Source organism: Barbus barbus (assembly GCF_936440315.1).
Source record: "Barbus barbus genome assembly, chromosome: 45".
Lineage (NCBI taxonomy): Eukaryota > Metazoa > Chordata > Actinopteri > Cypriniformes > Cyprinidae > Barbus > Barbus barbus.
This window is the reverse complement of record NC_136723.1, coordinates 9,885,823-9,904,177: the sequence shown is the minus strand read 5'-3', so window position 1 is coordinate 9,904,177 and position 18,355 is coordinate 9,885,823. Positions and strand designations below refer to the sequence as shown.

The window sequence follows — 18,355 nt, the reverse complement described above, 5'->3', positions numbered from 1 at the left end:
ACTTTATTTGGCCTTCCGAAAGTAGATGCAATTAGGAGCAACAAGGCTGGCTGTGCATGAAGGCTATTTCTAGAGAAAAAAAAAGGGTCAGTTCCGACTTTGCTATGACAATCTGGCACTTCTGAATCAGCATCTGTAAGTATGTTTTGTTATTAGTTCAAGTATTTGCTATTGACTGCTCAAATGCTGAGTTTTGCGCATAACGCATTGTGTGTGTGTGTGTGAGAGAAACAGGGTCACATCACAGCGGAGTGTACTGCCCGTCAGAAATCATCTGAACTGTGGCTTGTGTACTGCAAATACATACGAGCATCATCACTGTGTCTGTCACGCGACTCTCTTGCCCTCTCGGACTTGAACTGATAAAACTAACTTGAAAGCTGAAGCTTGCGATTATGGTAAGGGGTGTTACATTTCCAACATGTGCTTGTGGTGTTCGGCCAATCACAATGCACTGGGTCAGTTGGCCAATCAGAGCAGACTGCACTTGTTGGAAGGAGGGGCTTTATAGAAAACTACGCATTTGAGAGAGGCGGGGCATAGAGGAACTACATTAATGTACAGTATTTGAAAAATAATGTTTTTTTACATTAAAGCATGTCAACATATTCTGTTACACCAAATACAAAAAATAATGATCTATAAAATAGCATCATATGACACCTTTAAATAAGAAAACGTACTTACAGGCTGTGAGTCAGAAACGCCAGACAGTCCTTGCAAAGTTAGAATTGCCCCACTTTATAGAAACAGCCTTTGTGCAAGCCAGCATTGTAGGCTACTTTTCCAGGTTCAGGAAATAGTCCTCCGTAAAATGTGCTGCACACTCGAATATTTGCATTGAACAGTGTTGTAAATACAACTGATTATATAACTGATTTCTAGTTGTGTCCTCTTTTCGAAGCCCAAACAAAGTAATTTCGCTTTCACAACGAAACACAGCGTCTCCAGGACATGGCACCGGCGGCAGTAACAATACTACAACAATAATAAAAATCACGCCCTCTTTCTTTGCGTATACATTTGGGCGGTGTTTTGCCAATCTTCCCACACAGTGACGTAGACATGTGGGGGTGTGTTTGAATGAGCCGTTTTAGGGGGGCATGATCGAGTCTTAACTTTTATAAAGAATATATATATGGTTTTGAGACTTCAGTCTTTGCAACTTCAGGGATCTTATCTCTGCACAAACAGCTTGTAACACTCCAAAGAGAAAGGAACACTTGAAATTGCACCATATGACCGCTTTAAAGTATATGATTAAATGATTGAAACATATAAATAATAAAATAAATACAAAGTAATAAAATACATAATTAAACATAATAAAATGAATATAATTAATATGTAAAATAAATTAATCATAGTATATGTGTTTGTGTTATTTTAGTATTATTTATATACTATTATCATTTTAATTAATATTTTATTAATATATAATCACATAATATTCCATTTTCATTTTAATTTAAGTTTGAACAATTTTGTTATGCACTTGTCAATGAGCCTGTCATTTATATTAGTTTTTGATGTTTTATTTTTTTTATTTCTCCTATATGTTTAGTAAATTTTAATATTTATACTTGAAGGAAACATTTCTATAATTTATTTATTTATTTATTTACTTAAGCTTTATTTCAATTTTCTAAAGCAACTTTTATAGTTCAGTTAACAATAACAATACAATAACAACAATTATATGAATATGTATTTATTTTAATATCATATATGCAGTACAGTCTATATAATATATATATATATATATATTACTTTTTAAATGTGTATATTGCATATTGTGTACAGTAAATGGTGTATATTTTATAATACTGTTTTTATTTATATTGCCACCATAGGTTGCCATAGGCATCATGATAAACTGTCTAAATTGAGTTGTAGAACACTTTGAATCAGTTGTGTATACATTGCATATATGTTTGTGCGTTTGTGTGTGTGTGTGTTCATGGTTTGGTTGAGTGTGTGTGTGCTTGTTTGCTGGGTCTCAGCTGCTCTATGTGAGCATGCCCCAGGAGGCGGCTGTGCTTGGACCACAGGCTGCCGTGATCTGGAACTCTCTGCAGGAGGCTCACCAAGACTTCAGAAAACTCACTCCTCGCTCTTATTTCTCTCCACAGAGTGAATGACTGTATTTTGCGTGTAAACGACGCAGATGTCTCGGAGGTGTCTCACAGTAAGGCGGTGGAGGCTCTGAAAGCGGCCGGATCGATTGTGAGGCTCTATGTGCGCAGGAGGAGACCAATGCTGGAAACCGTCACCGAAATCAAACTTATAAAAGGACCAAAAGGTTTCAGATTTACAGTTACCGTAAAACCCATCTGTTACCTGAGCTGTTTGTCACCGTTTGCATTAGGGATGTGTCACGGTGGTTGGCTGCTTTGCGAAAAAAAATCATTTTTAATTTAGTTTTGTTTGTTCATAGTTTTGAATCCAATATTTTTTTCTGATTTATGCTGTTATGAAAGAAAATAGGCTATTACTCATGTACACATTCATATCTAGGAGAAGATAAATGGAAAACAAATCAAGATTTGAAACTCCACTGAGCCATAACAAGAGTTATCACGCCTTCTTTTTGTTGGTTGTTGTTTGGGCGGCGCAATAAACAGAACTATATCCTGAGAAAGACACAGCTTTGATGCATTATTCAGAGCACATAGAGGAAGATGCATCACACATACACATACAGCAGCACTTGCACAAATCTGGAGGAAGAGCTTCGGGCACCGTAGACTCCTCAAATCCAAAACAACATTAACACACTCTACAGTATAACTTGTTTTCTCCTCTAGGAAACTGAGGAACTAGATTATGCTTGAGGAAAGTGTGTACTTTCTGCTCTGAGTGAGTTTTGAGCACTGTTTATTACTAGTAGTCAGTTAACTTCTGAAAGATTCAGCATTGCTTCTGTGTGAGGGAATGACATAGGTTTGATAAATTAGAGGTAGTCTGTTTTCACTGCATCTATGGTGACGTAGCTAACACTTTTGATTTGTCCATTCTCAAAATCCCATAGGGCTCGGCTTCAGTATTGCAGGTGGTGTGGGAAACCAGCACATCCCGGGTGATAACAGCATTTATGTCACTAAAATCATTGATGGGGGAGCTGCGCAGAAGGATGGACGGTTACAAGTTGGAGACAGACTGCTTATGGTATGGCTCATTGACCTCTTATTTTATTTTATTATTTTATTTTATTTTTCAGTGTGGTTTAGTTTTATCTTATTTATTTATTTTAGTTTCAGTATTTTAATTTACTTAAGTCTTTAAGTTTGTTATAGTTTTTTTTTTATTACAGATATGTTTCTGTTTATTTTCCCAAAAAATGTGTTTAAGCAGCTCAAATAGGCTCAACCAGTGGTGTAAGTTTGGGGTTTGAGTGTTTCATACAAAACAAAAATCACTGTCCAAATGCATAGAAGCTGCCCCCAGAGATCTTTGAGAAATGAGCTGCATCTATAGTTGGCTGATTACATTCCTGAAGTTTCGCTCTAGTGTCAGTGTCAAACTCCATTGCTTGTAATCCAGGGGGGTTGTTAAACGCTTTAAGACTGAGTTTGATTTAATTAGCAAGATCAGTGCTGTGTGTAATCCACTGGGCAGGACACATTTGGCAGCTCTGATTTGCCATTGACCACTAGAGCGTAACTGTTTACGGAACTCTGGATTGCCCGCTTAACACATCTCACTTGTTTTCTCTTTCACCCAGGTGAATAACTACACTCTAGAAGAGGTGACCCACGAAGAAGCAGTGGCCATATTGAAGAACACGTCAGATGTGGTATACCTAAAGGTTGGGAAACCCACTAGTGTCTATCTCTCAGACCCCTATGGGCCGCCTGATATCACACACTGTGAGTGATTCTTACCACATGCACTCTTAATTATGTAATACATATGCTTTCTTAAATCAGAATAATGCTAGAGAATAATGAATGATGCTTAGAAATTTGATAGTAAAATGGAAATGTTAAAAATGTTTAAAGTCAGCATTATGAATAGCCAATATGTGTAAGATAAACTCTCTCTTTGTCTCTCTACAGCATTCTCACCCACTATGGAAAATCATATCTCTTCCCCTGGTAATAACGGCACTCTGGAATATAAGTCCAGTCTTCCGCCCATCTCCCCCGGCCGATATTCCCCCCTGCCCAAGCACTTGCTGGGGGAAGAGGACATTAACAGGTTGGATGGTTTTTCTTTCCTACGGTAATTCCCTCCCTTTCTACCAGAAGCCACTGCCCGCAGGTAGACTGTGTAGCCCCCTTCCCCCATGTGTCCCGTGGAAATCCAAAAGACAATCAAGCAGCGTCATCACACCTTGTGATGGGATTGTTTTGGGATTTACTGTCCCATCCTTGATTCCCTACTGTCCTGTTAGTTCTGTAATGTTTTTATGTTCCTGGATTTTTAGTGGTCCGTGTTTGTTGTGAATGTACAGAACAACATAGGCTCTACCTACATTTTTGCAAAAACATGCTTATATATACACTACAATTCACTGCAGTTTCCATCTGAGTGGAAGTAAAACACCAAGTTTTGTTACTTTTCACACAATTTATGATTACAGTGGCAGATTATCAATTAGTGATTATTTACAATTTTCGAACGGTTCTATGCACAATACTATTTTATGACATAAGTCAAAGATATAGTAAACTTGCTCAGTAGCTCACCTGGTGAAGTGTTGTACTTGCGGAGTACACAGGGTCTGAGTATCACGTAATACAACATTTGATAAATAAGCACAAAGTTGCAAGAAGCAAGCTAAAATGGTTGCTTCAATGTAATGCATGTTTATTTTCACTTTGCTTTAGTTACCTCTATTGGTTATGTTTTGAGTAGGGTTTAATCTAGGTAGTATATTATATTAAATACAATAGAGCATTAACATTTTAGCGCCAGTCACCGGACATTTCATTTGCAAACTGCCACGATATCAAAATAATCATTGCCATATTCATATCCATCATATTCCCGGTGATCGCGTGGAGCTCATGTCTCCGAAATCGGCGAATAACATTTTCAATTAGGTGCTGTCTTTATAAATAAACTGCAGATTTGAGTTTTAAACAACTACATTCTCGCCTGAAATACTTTTAAAACTATATTTCATGACACAATAACAGTAATATTTAAAAAAAATATGCGAATATATGGTGGTTGAAATACTGCGTGACCTCAACCAATCAGCATGTTCAGCGCCCAAGTCCCACCCCTGAAAGTTCCAGACCTTTGAAAAAGTACTACCTCGCGAGCAGGGATTTTCTGAGGGTCAAATTTTTACCCGGAACTTTATTTTGATCCTGGTTCCTGCAGTGGAAACACACCGAGTACCGGCCCAAAGTCCCTAGTTCCTGGGTAAAGTTCCTGCGGAGGAAACGGGGCTTTAGAGGTGGTCTTTTTTCAGTAAGGAACCGCCTAGAACACCCTAACAGCCCACATAGCATAAGATTTTTATTATAAAAAGGACCGAATGGTCATACTGATTTTCGAAAATTGTAAATAATCACTAATTGATAATCTGCCACTGTAATCATAAATTGTGTGAAAAGTAACAAAACTTGCTGCTTTTAAGGGTGTTTTGGGAGACATGTGTTCAGGGCTGCAGGGTTAGGGATATGTTTGGTTCACTGCAATGCAACCTGAACCTCCAAGTGATGTGAATACTGAGCATCAGCCCTGGAGTTTTTCTGGAAAAGAAAACTGAAGCACAGAACTAAATCTGAGGATTTAACAGACTCCATGAGAACTGTGAATTGAGAATAGCCAAAGAAAGTCATAACAGGCTTCAGTTTTGATTAACTTGTCTCACACTCTTTCTGCAGGCTGGCTTCTTGATGTGTTAATATACCCTGTGGCAGTTTTGGGCCTCTGAGGATTTTGATAGCAGTGTTATGAGTGTCTAGCGTTGGTTGCTTAACAGTATTTGAGGCTGTTGTCTCTCGGACATGCATTGGATGTGTGTAGCTGAATCTGAATCCCAGAATTTCACTAGCCTTATTGGCTTATGGCCACACTCGCCACAATAAGCTTCATCAGTCCACAGGGGAAGACATTTGTTTTTCTGAAAATCCAGAGTATTTTTAGATGAATAATTGCTAAATAAATACCCAAGTTCAAAACTGCCACTGTAATTTCTCAACCATGTTTGTCACTTTTAACAGATGGCCTTGTTAACATCTCCCACTGTGAAACACAGTTAATGCCACTCTGCTGTGAAAAATTCCTAGTTTCACTACGAATGCTAAACGTGCATGCAAACATGCATTCCAAACAAAGAACGTGACATTTCCAAGAGGTGAGAGAAACAGATTAAACCCCCTTTTCTCTGTAAGAGGTTTACATGGTCTTTGTGTTTGAAGAAGCATAAGCCAATCTGGAAGTTCAGCCCCCTTCATCTCTACTGTGTTTTCCACAGGAGATTCAGAGGAAATAAAAGGTTTGGTTGAAGATTATAATATGGAATGGCAAAATGTTGTAGCTGCTAATATCTATTTTAAGTTCAGAGACTCTGGAATATGGAATGGGGCATTTCATGTAGGTTTGCATTATAAATGTAAACTTATATTATGGCTCACAAGTTGAATAATTAATTAGGTGTGGCATTAGGCAGATGTTCAGGAGGAGGATAGACAAGTTTTTGTTCGTGCATGTGTCATTTTGGTTTAGGGGAACAGATTGTGAAGATGCAGGGTGTGTAGGACTTGGTTATGTTGCCTTAATCTCCGTGCATTATTAGAGGAAAGTCATGCACACAAACATACACCATTATGTTATACACAAAATGTTAAAAACAGTTGCAAATGCTTCACATACTTCTGTGAGGTTATAGGACCGCAAACCCACCCTCACACACACACCAATCATCATAAATAATACAGCTGCAGAAGTAGAACATTCTATACTCACGTCATGTACATACACACTCAGCAGTGCTAGCTTGGGTCAGTACTCAATTATTACTAAGCACACCTCTAATGAACTGGACGTTCATGATTTTTAGATGTGTAGGCAGAGAGTTCTAATGCTATATGTAATTCAGCAAACTGTGTGCTTTTCTGAGGAACAGCTGTCACTGACCTTAAGGACTTTAATTTCTGAATTTAATTCTAAAAAACTGTTGTGCATGGTTATGTACATGTGGTCATGGACATGTTCTTACATCAGCATCCTTTGCTGGTCATGTAAAATCATCGTTCGGTCTGCTTTACCCTTGACACTAGTTTTGACCCCAGTGTACGCTGTGATTTTCACAATATAATATTTGAAATAGTAATAATTCAGTGGCTCCTTGCTAAAAATGATTAATTCCTATCAATAAAAAATAGTAATATTATGTAATGTATTTTAAAAGACTCCAAACTTTCGATTGGAAGTGTATGTTATTTTTATTTTTATTTATTTTTTATAATTTTGAAGCCCCCTTTGAAGTTAGCTGAGGCCCCCTAGTGGGCCTCCTGGTCATAAACCCACCCACAATTCTTTCTTCTAACAAGCTATTTGTCTGTCCACACTGACACTTCAGATGGTATTTGATGTTTAATACGGAGAAAGTTTTTAGACCAGTGAGATTTCAGTGTTTCAAATTAATGTATTATACTGTATAATAATTGATGTATAATTGGACCATCAAAATATCTGCCATCGAAGGTATTTGTCTATAAATGTGTGCTACTACTAACTTGATAAATCGTATTAAGTTTGTGGTTCCATATATGTATAATGTGAGTCGTTGATGCTGGCCTGTTCTTAATTCTATCTCTGTGCCTCGCCGTCAGTGTGAAGTGCCAGAGGGTTTGTGCCATGGTTGATAATAAGGGTTTTGTCATGGCTTTATTTAGCCCACTGTGACCCTGTATTAAGGGCAAGGAGAAGGGGAGAATTGCAGATTTAAAGAAATGTGCTGAAGCCAGACATGCAGTGAGAGACAGAGAAAGAGGAAAGATACATTGGGGAGGAGAAGATACAAAGAGTACTGTTAAAGATAGAAAGACAAATGGTAGAATGTAGGGAAGGTAAAAGAGTTTGTGTCTGTCATCTCCATTCAAGACAAGTCACAAGACAGCCTCACATGACGCAGAGCGAGGAGAGAATGCGGTCCGGTGAGGAGCCTGTCACAAATATATCCTACAGTACTCGCATTATCTGCAATATGTCTAATGTAGCCTTGTTTCTGCAGTAAGATCTTGCTCTCTCTTACCCACAACCAGATGCTCACTGAAACTTGCAGGGAATGTTAGAGACTAGTGATTAGCACTCATTTTTTGTATGGTAGTGTATCTGATTTAATTTTGAATATTTTGAGTGGTTGGTTTGGTCTGTTTGTGTGTCAAACCCAGTTGTGTTGTATAAGGGGGCTTGTTGTGTTGTCACATTTGGTTTTGTCCTGAATTCTGTTGGTGTCTCTGTTTTGTCTCTGCATGCTACACGTAACAAGTACTGAATACATTTCAGCCGTTTTGAATGCACATTTTAACATTTGATTCATATAAACTGCAGTCTGTTTTGTCTTCATGCTAACCTGTTGTCTGTTTCTAATCAGAAACCCCTCGTTAGATGAGATGGAAGGTCACAGGTTTGATTCCCAGCACTTCCAGTTGAGGTGAGCGTCTTAAGTGAGCCGTCGTTTGGGTCACGAATGTTAAATTATGTCCTCCTGCACAATGCATGCTTCCCACAGCTAATTTTGTTTTTGAACCCTAGAGACTGGATTGTTTGTATAAAATGAGACCGCGACAGTCAGATATGTAATTTTGAGAGTTCAAAAGTGATTGAGATAGAGGGAATGAATAAAAGGTCCCTGGATGTCAATCCCTGTGGAGTCTCTTTACACTGGCATGACAGTATGAACAGAATGTTAATTATTAAAAGCAAATATTGAAGTTTTGAGGGCTAATTAAAGATGCTGAGTTGAAGAAAGGTGAAACTGAAATGTCCATTTTAAAAATTGTTCCACTAATTATCGAAGATAAATGTTGAACTAACCAGTTGCAGTTCTTTCCTAGTTCCTCGCACTTCCACTGCTATGTTTTTCACTCTCTCTTTCTTGGTCTATCTTTTCCTCTCTCTGTTACCGGTCGACTGATATGGGTTTTTGAATTCAGTGAAAACTCTGAATTCAAAGACATAATCAAGTCTTACTATTATATAGAATTTTGCTTCTCAGGTAAAATGTGTTGTAGACAATATGTTGTTTCAATATTTATACTGTAAACCAAGTCAAAAAAATTACAAAAAATACAAATGGCCTGCCTGTATATCAGGCTGTCACTACTCTGTCAATCTACATCGGCACACTAACCCTAGCTGCTCTGCTCTCTACCTCTGTCTTTCTCTCCCACACCAGGCCTCCAGAGCCAGTTTACAGCACTGTGAACAAACTGAGTGACCGCGCACCCTCTCCCCATCTCTACTCCCCCGTGGAGTTTGATAAAAGCCCCATGCACTCAATCCCCCACTTCCCTCACTATCACGTAGGCCTGCTCCCTGACTCAGAGATCACCAGGTACTGAGCACAGCGCTCTGCATGGGACATGAATGAGGCATGTGAATGAAAACTGTGGCCACACCTTACCTGCATGGTCACGCCCTAATTTATGCTCACTTGCATGCCCCGCCCCATTTCAAATTCACCTGCATGAACCGCCCATCATACACTAGTCTTAGTATACCTCACTCTTTCCTTAGTCTTTTCTTTTAATTATCTGCAGAGGTTTGATAGAGTGAAGCGACAAACTTTGAGAGTACCTTCAAAAAGAAACCAAGATGAAATCAATTTATTTTTTCTAAGAAAATGCACTACTGTTTAAAAGTTTGAGGTTGGTATGATTTTTATTATATATGAAATATGTGTGAAATAATTCTCTATGCTCACCTAGGGTGCATTTATTTGATTAAATATTTCAACTGTTTTCTAATTTCATTTATGTTACAATGTCATTTATTCCTGTGATGGCACTTTTCAGCATCATTACTCCAGCTTTCAGTGTCACGTGATCCTTCAGAAATCATTTTAATATGGTGCTTAGAAATATTTTTTATTATTATCAAAATTGAAAATAGTTGTGCTGGTTAATATTTTTTATCAAAAACCTTGATACATTTTTTCAGGTATATTTGAAAAATATAAATATTTCAGAAAACCTTTTATTTGAAATAGAGAATCTTTTAGAAATGTCTTTACGGACACCTTTTGCTCAGCACAATGCATCCTTGCTGAATAAAAGTGTTCATTTTTTTTTTTTTTTAATTCTTACTGACCCTAAACTTTGACAGTAGTGTATGTCTGATAATGAAAAGAAGAAAACAGCTTGCGAATGCCATTTCATGCTGAAAAAATACTTCAGATGAGCAACTCTAACAGCTTTGCATAATTCTCTTTCATTTTTATTCCTTTATACTTTATTTGACAACGATGCAAAGTGCACGTAGAGGACACGAGCGTGAAGATTGGTAGTTACCATGGCAGTTAACTGTGACAACACTATAACTGAATCACATCTCTGCTGCAGATGTCCACTTACTTCCTTCCCTTCCGCAGTCACTGCCAATTGTCCGTATTTTCATTTGTTAGACCGATTTGCTTATTGACAGCTTCCCCATAAAGGTCAGAGCTTGGCTGCTGTCATATGCTGTTTGCTTGTGTGCCTGTGGTGTCCATCTGACATTAGTGCATTATAAATCAGAGTGGATAGATTTTATCTTCCTAATTTCCTGTCTAACTGATTTCTATTTAGGTTCAGGCAGCAGCTTGTATCGTTAATTGGATATAAAACTTTATTAGCAATAATGCAACATCTCTCATCTTTCTGATTAAATGACTTGGCATATAAATGTAATAGTCCGGAGATGAACAGAGTGTAAACCGGGGGTTTGGCCGCAGAGGAAATGCTCTTCGGGACTAAGAGACTCTCAAGCACAAATGGCTGAGTAATGTTTTGCAGTTATCCGAAACTGTGCATAATGCCCTCAGCGTGGGTGTGCTTTGTGTACCGGTTTGTTTTGATTTTTAAGTTCGTTACTCTATGAATTATAAAGCGGCGTCTAATTGGCTTCTCTGGGATTTGAGTTGATTTGCATTTCAGAACGCCACCGCTAACACCTAATGCATCGCTTAAATCCTCAGGACTTGCGGGAAAAGCGTTCATGAAAATGCCAGCGATAACATCTGTGATTAATGGATTGCTGTCTCTCATGTTCAGGGTCTGCCGGTTTTTGATGATGCTCTTCAAGGGAAAGCACAGGCAGCAGTTCTGTGAAAATGGCCAATTCTGTGTGACCGAGCATCTGAGATTGTCAGTATCATACCAAAAGGGAATGATTCTCATTTTGTGACGCATAAACACCAAAATACTTTGCTGGTATTAGCTGGTAAATTCAAAAATGTATCCAGGTATTATTGACCCATTTAGGCATCACCAGGAGATACTAGTATGCAATTAGCAAAATGATGTTTCAAGCAGACTCTTTCTTGTTCAGTGTAGTCATTCTCTTTGATTTGACTAGAATTCAGATGTCTTTGATGTTTTCTTAATGTGTATCTACTTGGCAATAGTACACAAAAATTAATTTGATAATAATCAACAACCTCAAGCCTGGAGGAATCAAATCTGATGTATTTCGGAGGGCCTCAGATGAATCAGATCTTGTCATCTCTGAATCATCAGTCAGGAGGGAGAATCCCACATCATTAAATTTGGATCCAAATGGATGAAGCTTTGCTTTCCGGGCTGTTCGGAAGTTTCGCGGCATATGCATTCGATGGTGGTCATATCCCCTACACCAGCTGCTCACTGATCTGAAGTGATGGTTTGTTGGTATCATGATTAATAATTTTGTTTGGGGCTAAAAGCGAAGGGTGCATACTAATTGTGTTTTGCTGATGTGGACAATTTCTGCTGTGACATGAACCATAAATCACAGTTCCCACAAGATTTTGTTACTTCTAATTTGTATGACTTGTGTTCCTTTTAGAGCAGGATAAACTAGCTTAATCTAGTTTGCTGACAAATGTTGTTGAAATACGCTTCTGGAGAATGTATATAACAAATGTCTGAAATCTTAAAGCATTTCTAACAGTGACAGGTGTTATTTATGTATATTAGCATGTTCTGTACAAGGAGAATACTAATTCTACTGGAGCTTTTTAAAGTATGCCTTTTCATCTTTTATTCATAACTCATATTATCAGTGAGGCCATGAAGATTAAATTAGCTTAATTTATTGGTGGTGTTTGCTAAGACAGAAAGAGATCTGAACAAACCACTAACCCTAGTATTAAACTTTGGTACATGACTTGTGCAAAGTCTTGACTATGCATTTTGTGGGATATATTATGGATTTATTCATTTAAAATTGCGTTATTCATTTAAAATGCATTGTGGGACATGTGCTTCAGTGAACCAGCAAATAATGAAACCCTTTCTTCTTAACCTCCGTCCTCTCTTACTGATAGTTGACAATACAGGCCCATCTCACATTGATCAGTGGTACAATTTCTGTCAAAACCCGTTTTGTAACTCTTGTAGTTCTCATGATGTACCAAGCATTTACCAATTTCCCTCGGGAGAAAACATTGACGTTTTTTAATAACAAAAGTTCAGTGTTTACGATTGTGTCCTCCTTAAAAGTTCCCTAGGGGGCCAACTTGCCCTTTAAGAGGGACAGAAAATGAAGCAGAAAAGATTTGATTGCATCTGCTGAGTGTATTGGAGTTTACCGCTGTGATTCTGACAGTCAAAGGTGCAGAAGAGGCTGCTATCTGGAGATTCCATTGAGCTAAGAAGTGAAAAGGCCATCCAGTTATCTCGCTGACAGAGCGTTTTTGAGAACAGCGGGGAGGTGCACATATCAATACGTGTGTATTAACATTTCTGCTCAACAGCTAAATTGCTCTGTGTGTTTTCTCTGAATCTGTGAATCTGATGAAAGTCTATTGATTGTTATGAGTAGGTTGATCGATCGGTGGCAGTTATAGATTGGCACCACAGAGTGTCAAAGCCTGAGAGAAACCCAGCAAAGATCATAAGGTATTCGTGGATTTATTTCAGAGGTCATAGTTTTCTGTTCTGTGGGAAAAAGGGAGTGTGAAATTGTGAGAATGGATGGACAGATAGATAGATAGATAGATAGATAGATAGATAGATAGATAGATAGATAGATAGATAGATAGATAGATAGATAGATAGATAGATAGATAGATAGATAAGGCAAGGCAAGGCAAGTTTATTTATATAGCACATTTCATACACAGTGGTAATTCAAAGTGCTTTACATAAAAGAAAGTGAAATAGACATTAAAATCAATAAAAACATGGAAATAAGAATAATAAAAACAAGGAATTTTAAAATGATATAGAAAATGATTTAAAATAAATTTAAAGAAAATGATTATACATAAAATGTATTGCAGTCAGTTCGGACATACAGCACAGTGCTCATTCAAATGCACAGTTAAACAGGTGAGTTTTGAGTCTTGATTTAAATGTAGCTAATGTTTTAGCACATCTGATCTCTTCTGGAAGCTGGTTCCAGCTGCGGGCCGCATAATAGCTAAAAGCAGACTCCCCTTGTTTTGTGTGAACCCTTGGTATTTCTAACTGACTCGATCCTAATGATCTGAGTGGTCTGTTTGGTTTATATTCAGTGAGCATATCAGCAATATATTTAGGTCCTAGGCCATTGAGTGACTTATAAACGAGTAAAAGTACTTTAAAATCAATCCTAAATGTAACTGGAAGCCAGTGTAAGGACCTGAGGACTGGTGTGATATGCTCAGATTTTCTGGTTCTAGTCAGAATCCTGGCAGCAGCGTTCTGGATGAGCTGCAGTTGTCTAATGGTCTTCTTGGGAAGGCCGGTGAGGAGACCATTACAGTAATCCACCCTGCTGGTGATAAAGGCATGAACAAGTTTCTCCAAGTCTTGATTGGAGACAAAACATCTAATTCTTGCAATATTTTTGAGATGATAGTATGCTGATTTAGTTATTGCTTTGACATGACTACTGAAACTAAGGTCTGTCTCCAGAATCACCCCAAGATTTCTGACTTGATTTTTCGTTGTTTGACCCCTAGAGTCAAGGTATGCATTCACCTTGAGAACTTCATCTTTGTTTCCAAATGCAATGACTTCAGTTTTCTCCTTGTTTAACTGAAGAAAGTTCTGGCACATCCAACTGTTAATTTCATCAATGCATTGGCAGAGGGAGTCAATGGGGCTGTAGTCATTTGGAGATAAGGCTAGGTAAATCTGGGTATCATCAGCATAGCTGTGATAGGCAATTTGGTTCTTCCTCATTATCTGACTTAGTGGGAGCATATACAGGTTAAACAAGAGCGGTGCAAGAATTGAGCCTTGTGGGACTCCACATGTCATGGCCGTCCACTTAGACTTATGCTCTCCTATACTCACATAATAACCTCTCCCTTCTAAGTATGACCTGAACCATTTGAGTGCCATCCCAGAAAGCCCGACCCAGTTTTCCAGTCTCTCTAAAAGTATGTTATGATCGACAGTGTCAAACGCAGCACTAAGATCTAGTAGTACCAGCACTGATATTTTGCCAGAATCAGAATTGACGCGAATATCATTTATTATCTTAATGAGTGCTGTCTCTGTGCTGTGATGTGCTCGGAAACCAGATTGAAAATTGTCCAGGTATCCATTTGACTTTAAGTAGTTGTTCAGCTGATTAAAAACTACCTTTTCAATAATCTTACCTATGAAAGGAAGATTTGATATGGGTCTATAGTTGCTCAACATGGTGTTATCAAGATTGCGCTTTTTCAGAAGGGGCTTAACAACTGCAGATAGATAGATAGATAGATAGATAGATAGATAGATAGATAGATAGATAGATAGATAGATAGATAGATAGATAGATAGATAGATAGATAGATAGATAGATAGATAGATGACCTGCTCAAAAGAGTCGTCATGTTCATGAATCGGGATGGATGGATGGATGGGTTGATGGATGGATTTTGAACGACTCATTAAAAGGACCAGCTCAGAAGAGTCGTCATGTTCATGAATCGGGATGGATGAGTTGATGGATGGATAGATTTTGAACGATTCATTAAAAGGACAAGCTCAGAAGAGTCATATGTTCATGAATCGGGATGGATTTTGAACGATTCATTAAAGGACCAGCTCAAAAGAGTCGTCATGTTCATGAATCGGGATGGATGGATGGATGGGTTGATGGATGGATTTTGAACGACTCATTAAAAGGACCAGCTCAGAAGAGTCATATGTTCTTGAATCAGGATGGATGAGTTTTGAACGATTCTTTAAAAGGACCTGCTCAAAAGTGTTATGTTCATGAATTGAGATGGATGTATGCAGGAGCAGACTGGCCATAGGGAGCACCGCTGCCCTCCATTTTTTTTTATTTTTTTTTTATATATATTGTTGCTGTTGTTGTTGTTTTTGTTGCCTGCCGAATGTACTAAAGTGATTATTTTCGAATTCGCCATTCAATAATAAAACTCATGGGTCGGTTTTAGTCTTGCTGGCAATGCAATTCGCCTCGTGCATGCTCTGCGTGTTCGCGTGTCCGCCAAAAGGATGCGAGACTCGAGAATGGAGTGGAAGTGCCCAGGTGGAGCAGAGAGGCTAAACTGTCCTGTTCAGGACTTCATCTGTTACATCTGTAAACAGACTATTGTAGTTTTGTCTTTGTTTACTTAGTTAAACATTAAACTGCTAGCAAATGTCGGCAGTAGCAGTCAATTACTGAAAAATTACCAAAAGGACGTAATTACTATTGTAAAGAGTAGGAATAGCAGACAAATATTCACATAAGGCAAACAACAACACAACCCTTACGAAAATTAACCTGGTTTTACTAAAAATAAAACCTTTGTTGCTATAGTTAAATTACACTCATTCACGATGCCAGAAGAACCCTTTTTGTCTACATGCTTCCATAAAGAACCTTTAACATCTGAAGAACCTTTCTGTTTCACAAAAGGTTCTTTGTGGCTAAAGAAGGTTCTTCGGATTATAAAAATAAGAACCTTTGACTGTACGGTTCTTTGTGGAACCAAAAATGGTTATTCTATGACATCACTATGAAGAACATTTTAAGCACCTTTATTTTTAAGAATGTAACCACAAATTAACAATGGGTTTGCTACGCTATGTTTCAGTATTTGTAGTAAAAATTTGGTTATACAAATAGTAATCAATCCACCAAAAAAACATGGTTACTATACTTTTACCATAGGCCTAATAATGGTTAATATTACTTAGGACAAACATGGCCCATTATAATGCAAAAACATGTTCAGTGTCAAGATTTTTCTGTAAAGATATATTCAAGATGTAGCTATTAATGTACTAATTTACATTTGACATTTAGGCAAGATAAAACAATACTATGTATATGTGCAAACAAATTACAATGAGTTGGTTGTTTTGCAACAAGGTGGAGATAGGAAAATTAGTGAAAAAGTAAACACATGAGGGACAGAGAGATGTCAGGGAAAATGAAGAGACTAAAAAGGAAAATGGAAGTTCAAGAGATAAAATTAAATTATTTTTTCGCGGCCCCAGCCTAGGGATTTAAACTTTTTTCAAAATTTGTTGTGGATGTATGAGATGGCCTGAATGAGTGTGAGATTTCCCGGCCTGAAATTTTGTCCCAGTCCGCCCCTGGATGGATGGATGGATTTTGAAGGACCAGCTCAAAATGAATTGGGATGGATGGATGGATAGATTCTGAATGATTCATTAAAAAGACCAGTGTGTTTACAATAGATGACGTGTAATGGGATTAATGCTCTTTACAGCACACGTTTAAACAATTTGACTGACAAACTAGAATTTGTTTCAAGTTACTAAGTCCAGGTAGTGTGAAAGAACAAGAATTCATTAAAGTGTTCCTTGCTTTGTTGAGTGCTGAAATATGCAGCTTTTAGCTTTCAGCCCATTTCTTCAAGGCTGAGGGCCATACAGGTACTCTGCAATTATTTTCCTTTATTGAGGTTGAATTTGAAAAGCAGTGGTTATTTTGGCATCCGACAGGAGCGTAGCGTGCCAACCCATTAGAAACGACAGCTTATATTTCACGTGGATGAGGCTTCTGACACATTTTCATATTCAGAATGCTCTTACAGTGGAAGAATGCTAAGAGAAAGAAGGGAAGGAGAATAACACAGGGTGACAGTGAATAAGTGGTGGCGGGTAAAGATGTGTGAGGGGTTGCATATGAAATGCCAATCCGCCCCTTTTCTCCTCAGGTATTGTGAATTGAAAACGAGTGTAATCTATTTGGTTTGTTTTCCCATTTGGCTCTGAATTTGAAATGATAAACAATAGCTGTTTGTAATCTGGGACTGAGGTGCTGGGGGAGGCAGACAGGAGCTCTATCAGCATTTTGCAGCCAGTAGAGAGAGAGAGAAAGGGATAAAGGAGAGAACGAGAGAGGAGAAGAAGTTTGGAGGATAGAAATGTAAGTGAAGAAAAAAGATTGAGAGAGTTTAATGAGGGTGGTTACAGCCGGCGGGGCGCTACAAGCACTCAACCCACCTCTGAGCCAGCCGTTACTCAAAATAAATCTATATGCGGTGTCAAATACATAATGATCAGCGTGTCATTAGTATCAGCATGAATCCTCAGACTCGAGATCAGCTGTCACAGATGCTTCTCTGAGTGATAAGCTGCAATTTATATTTATATAAACTAGAATAATGCAGGGCTCAGGTGTTTCTTTTAAGCTTTTAAGTAAAAAAAAATGACTAACTTTTACTTACTTTAAGAAAAAAAAAAACTTATCCAAACATCTATATTTATAAATAGTGGCTGTTATTCATTAAAGTAAAATGGGATTTTTAAAAAAATAAAATATTGTGTTTATTATAAATGATTTAAGATTTATTTATTTATTTATTTTAAATTAATGTGCCTTTGGAATCTTAAAAAAAGCATATTTTCAAACTAGTCTATCACTTCATCAACTTCTGTTTCATGCAGACTTTAATCTTAGACTTTTTATTATCTTTTACCAGTCATCATTATTATATACAATTTTAGAGTTATAATTTATTTCCATCATAATTTCTTCCACTTTCACCATTAAACGGACCACTGATTAAGATAAATAGAATCAGATCCATCTTACACTTTATCATTGTCATGACAGTCAGCATGTGTCTTGTCTTCTGTCAGCTGTGCGAGACAATTAGCAATCAGCACCTATGCCACCTCTGTGCCTCATTTAAATAGTCTGACAGCAACGCACCTTTTCTGTGCTGCATTTGCAGTGTAAAGACGGATTGTTGTTCGATTGCATAACCTCGTGTGACATTTCAGTTGTCCCAATTATCCTTGCG

The 18,355-nt window shown here is 37.8% G+C and overlaps 1 protein-coding gene across 5 annotated transcripts in view; it reads left to right on the top strand.

Annotated features, from left to right (window-relative positions):
* Window positions 1-18,355, top strand: part of LOC306864446 (disks large homolog 2) — a 224,042-nt gene that overhangs the window by 160,098 nt on the left and 45,589 nt on the right. For 2 of the 5 annotated variants that reach the window (XM_079408457.1, XM_079408459.1), the window contains 5 exons: window positions 2,133-2,302; window positions 3,032-3,168; window positions 3,725-3,869; window positions 4,059-4,200; window positions 8,561-8,620. In XM_079408457.1, coding sequence (XP_079264583.1) covers window positions 2,133-2,302; window positions 3,032-3,168; window positions 3,725-3,869; window positions 4,059-4,200; window positions 8,561-8,620 — 654 coding nt within the window. Of the gene's footprint in view, window positions 1-2,132; window positions 2,303-3,031; window positions 3,169-3,724; window positions 3,870-4,058; window positions 4,225-8,560; window positions 8,621-9,364; window positions 9,524-18,355 lie in introns of all 5 variants that reach the window. The other 3 variants (XM_079408456.1, XM_079408458.1, XM_079408462.1) reach the window with 2 other exon arrangements.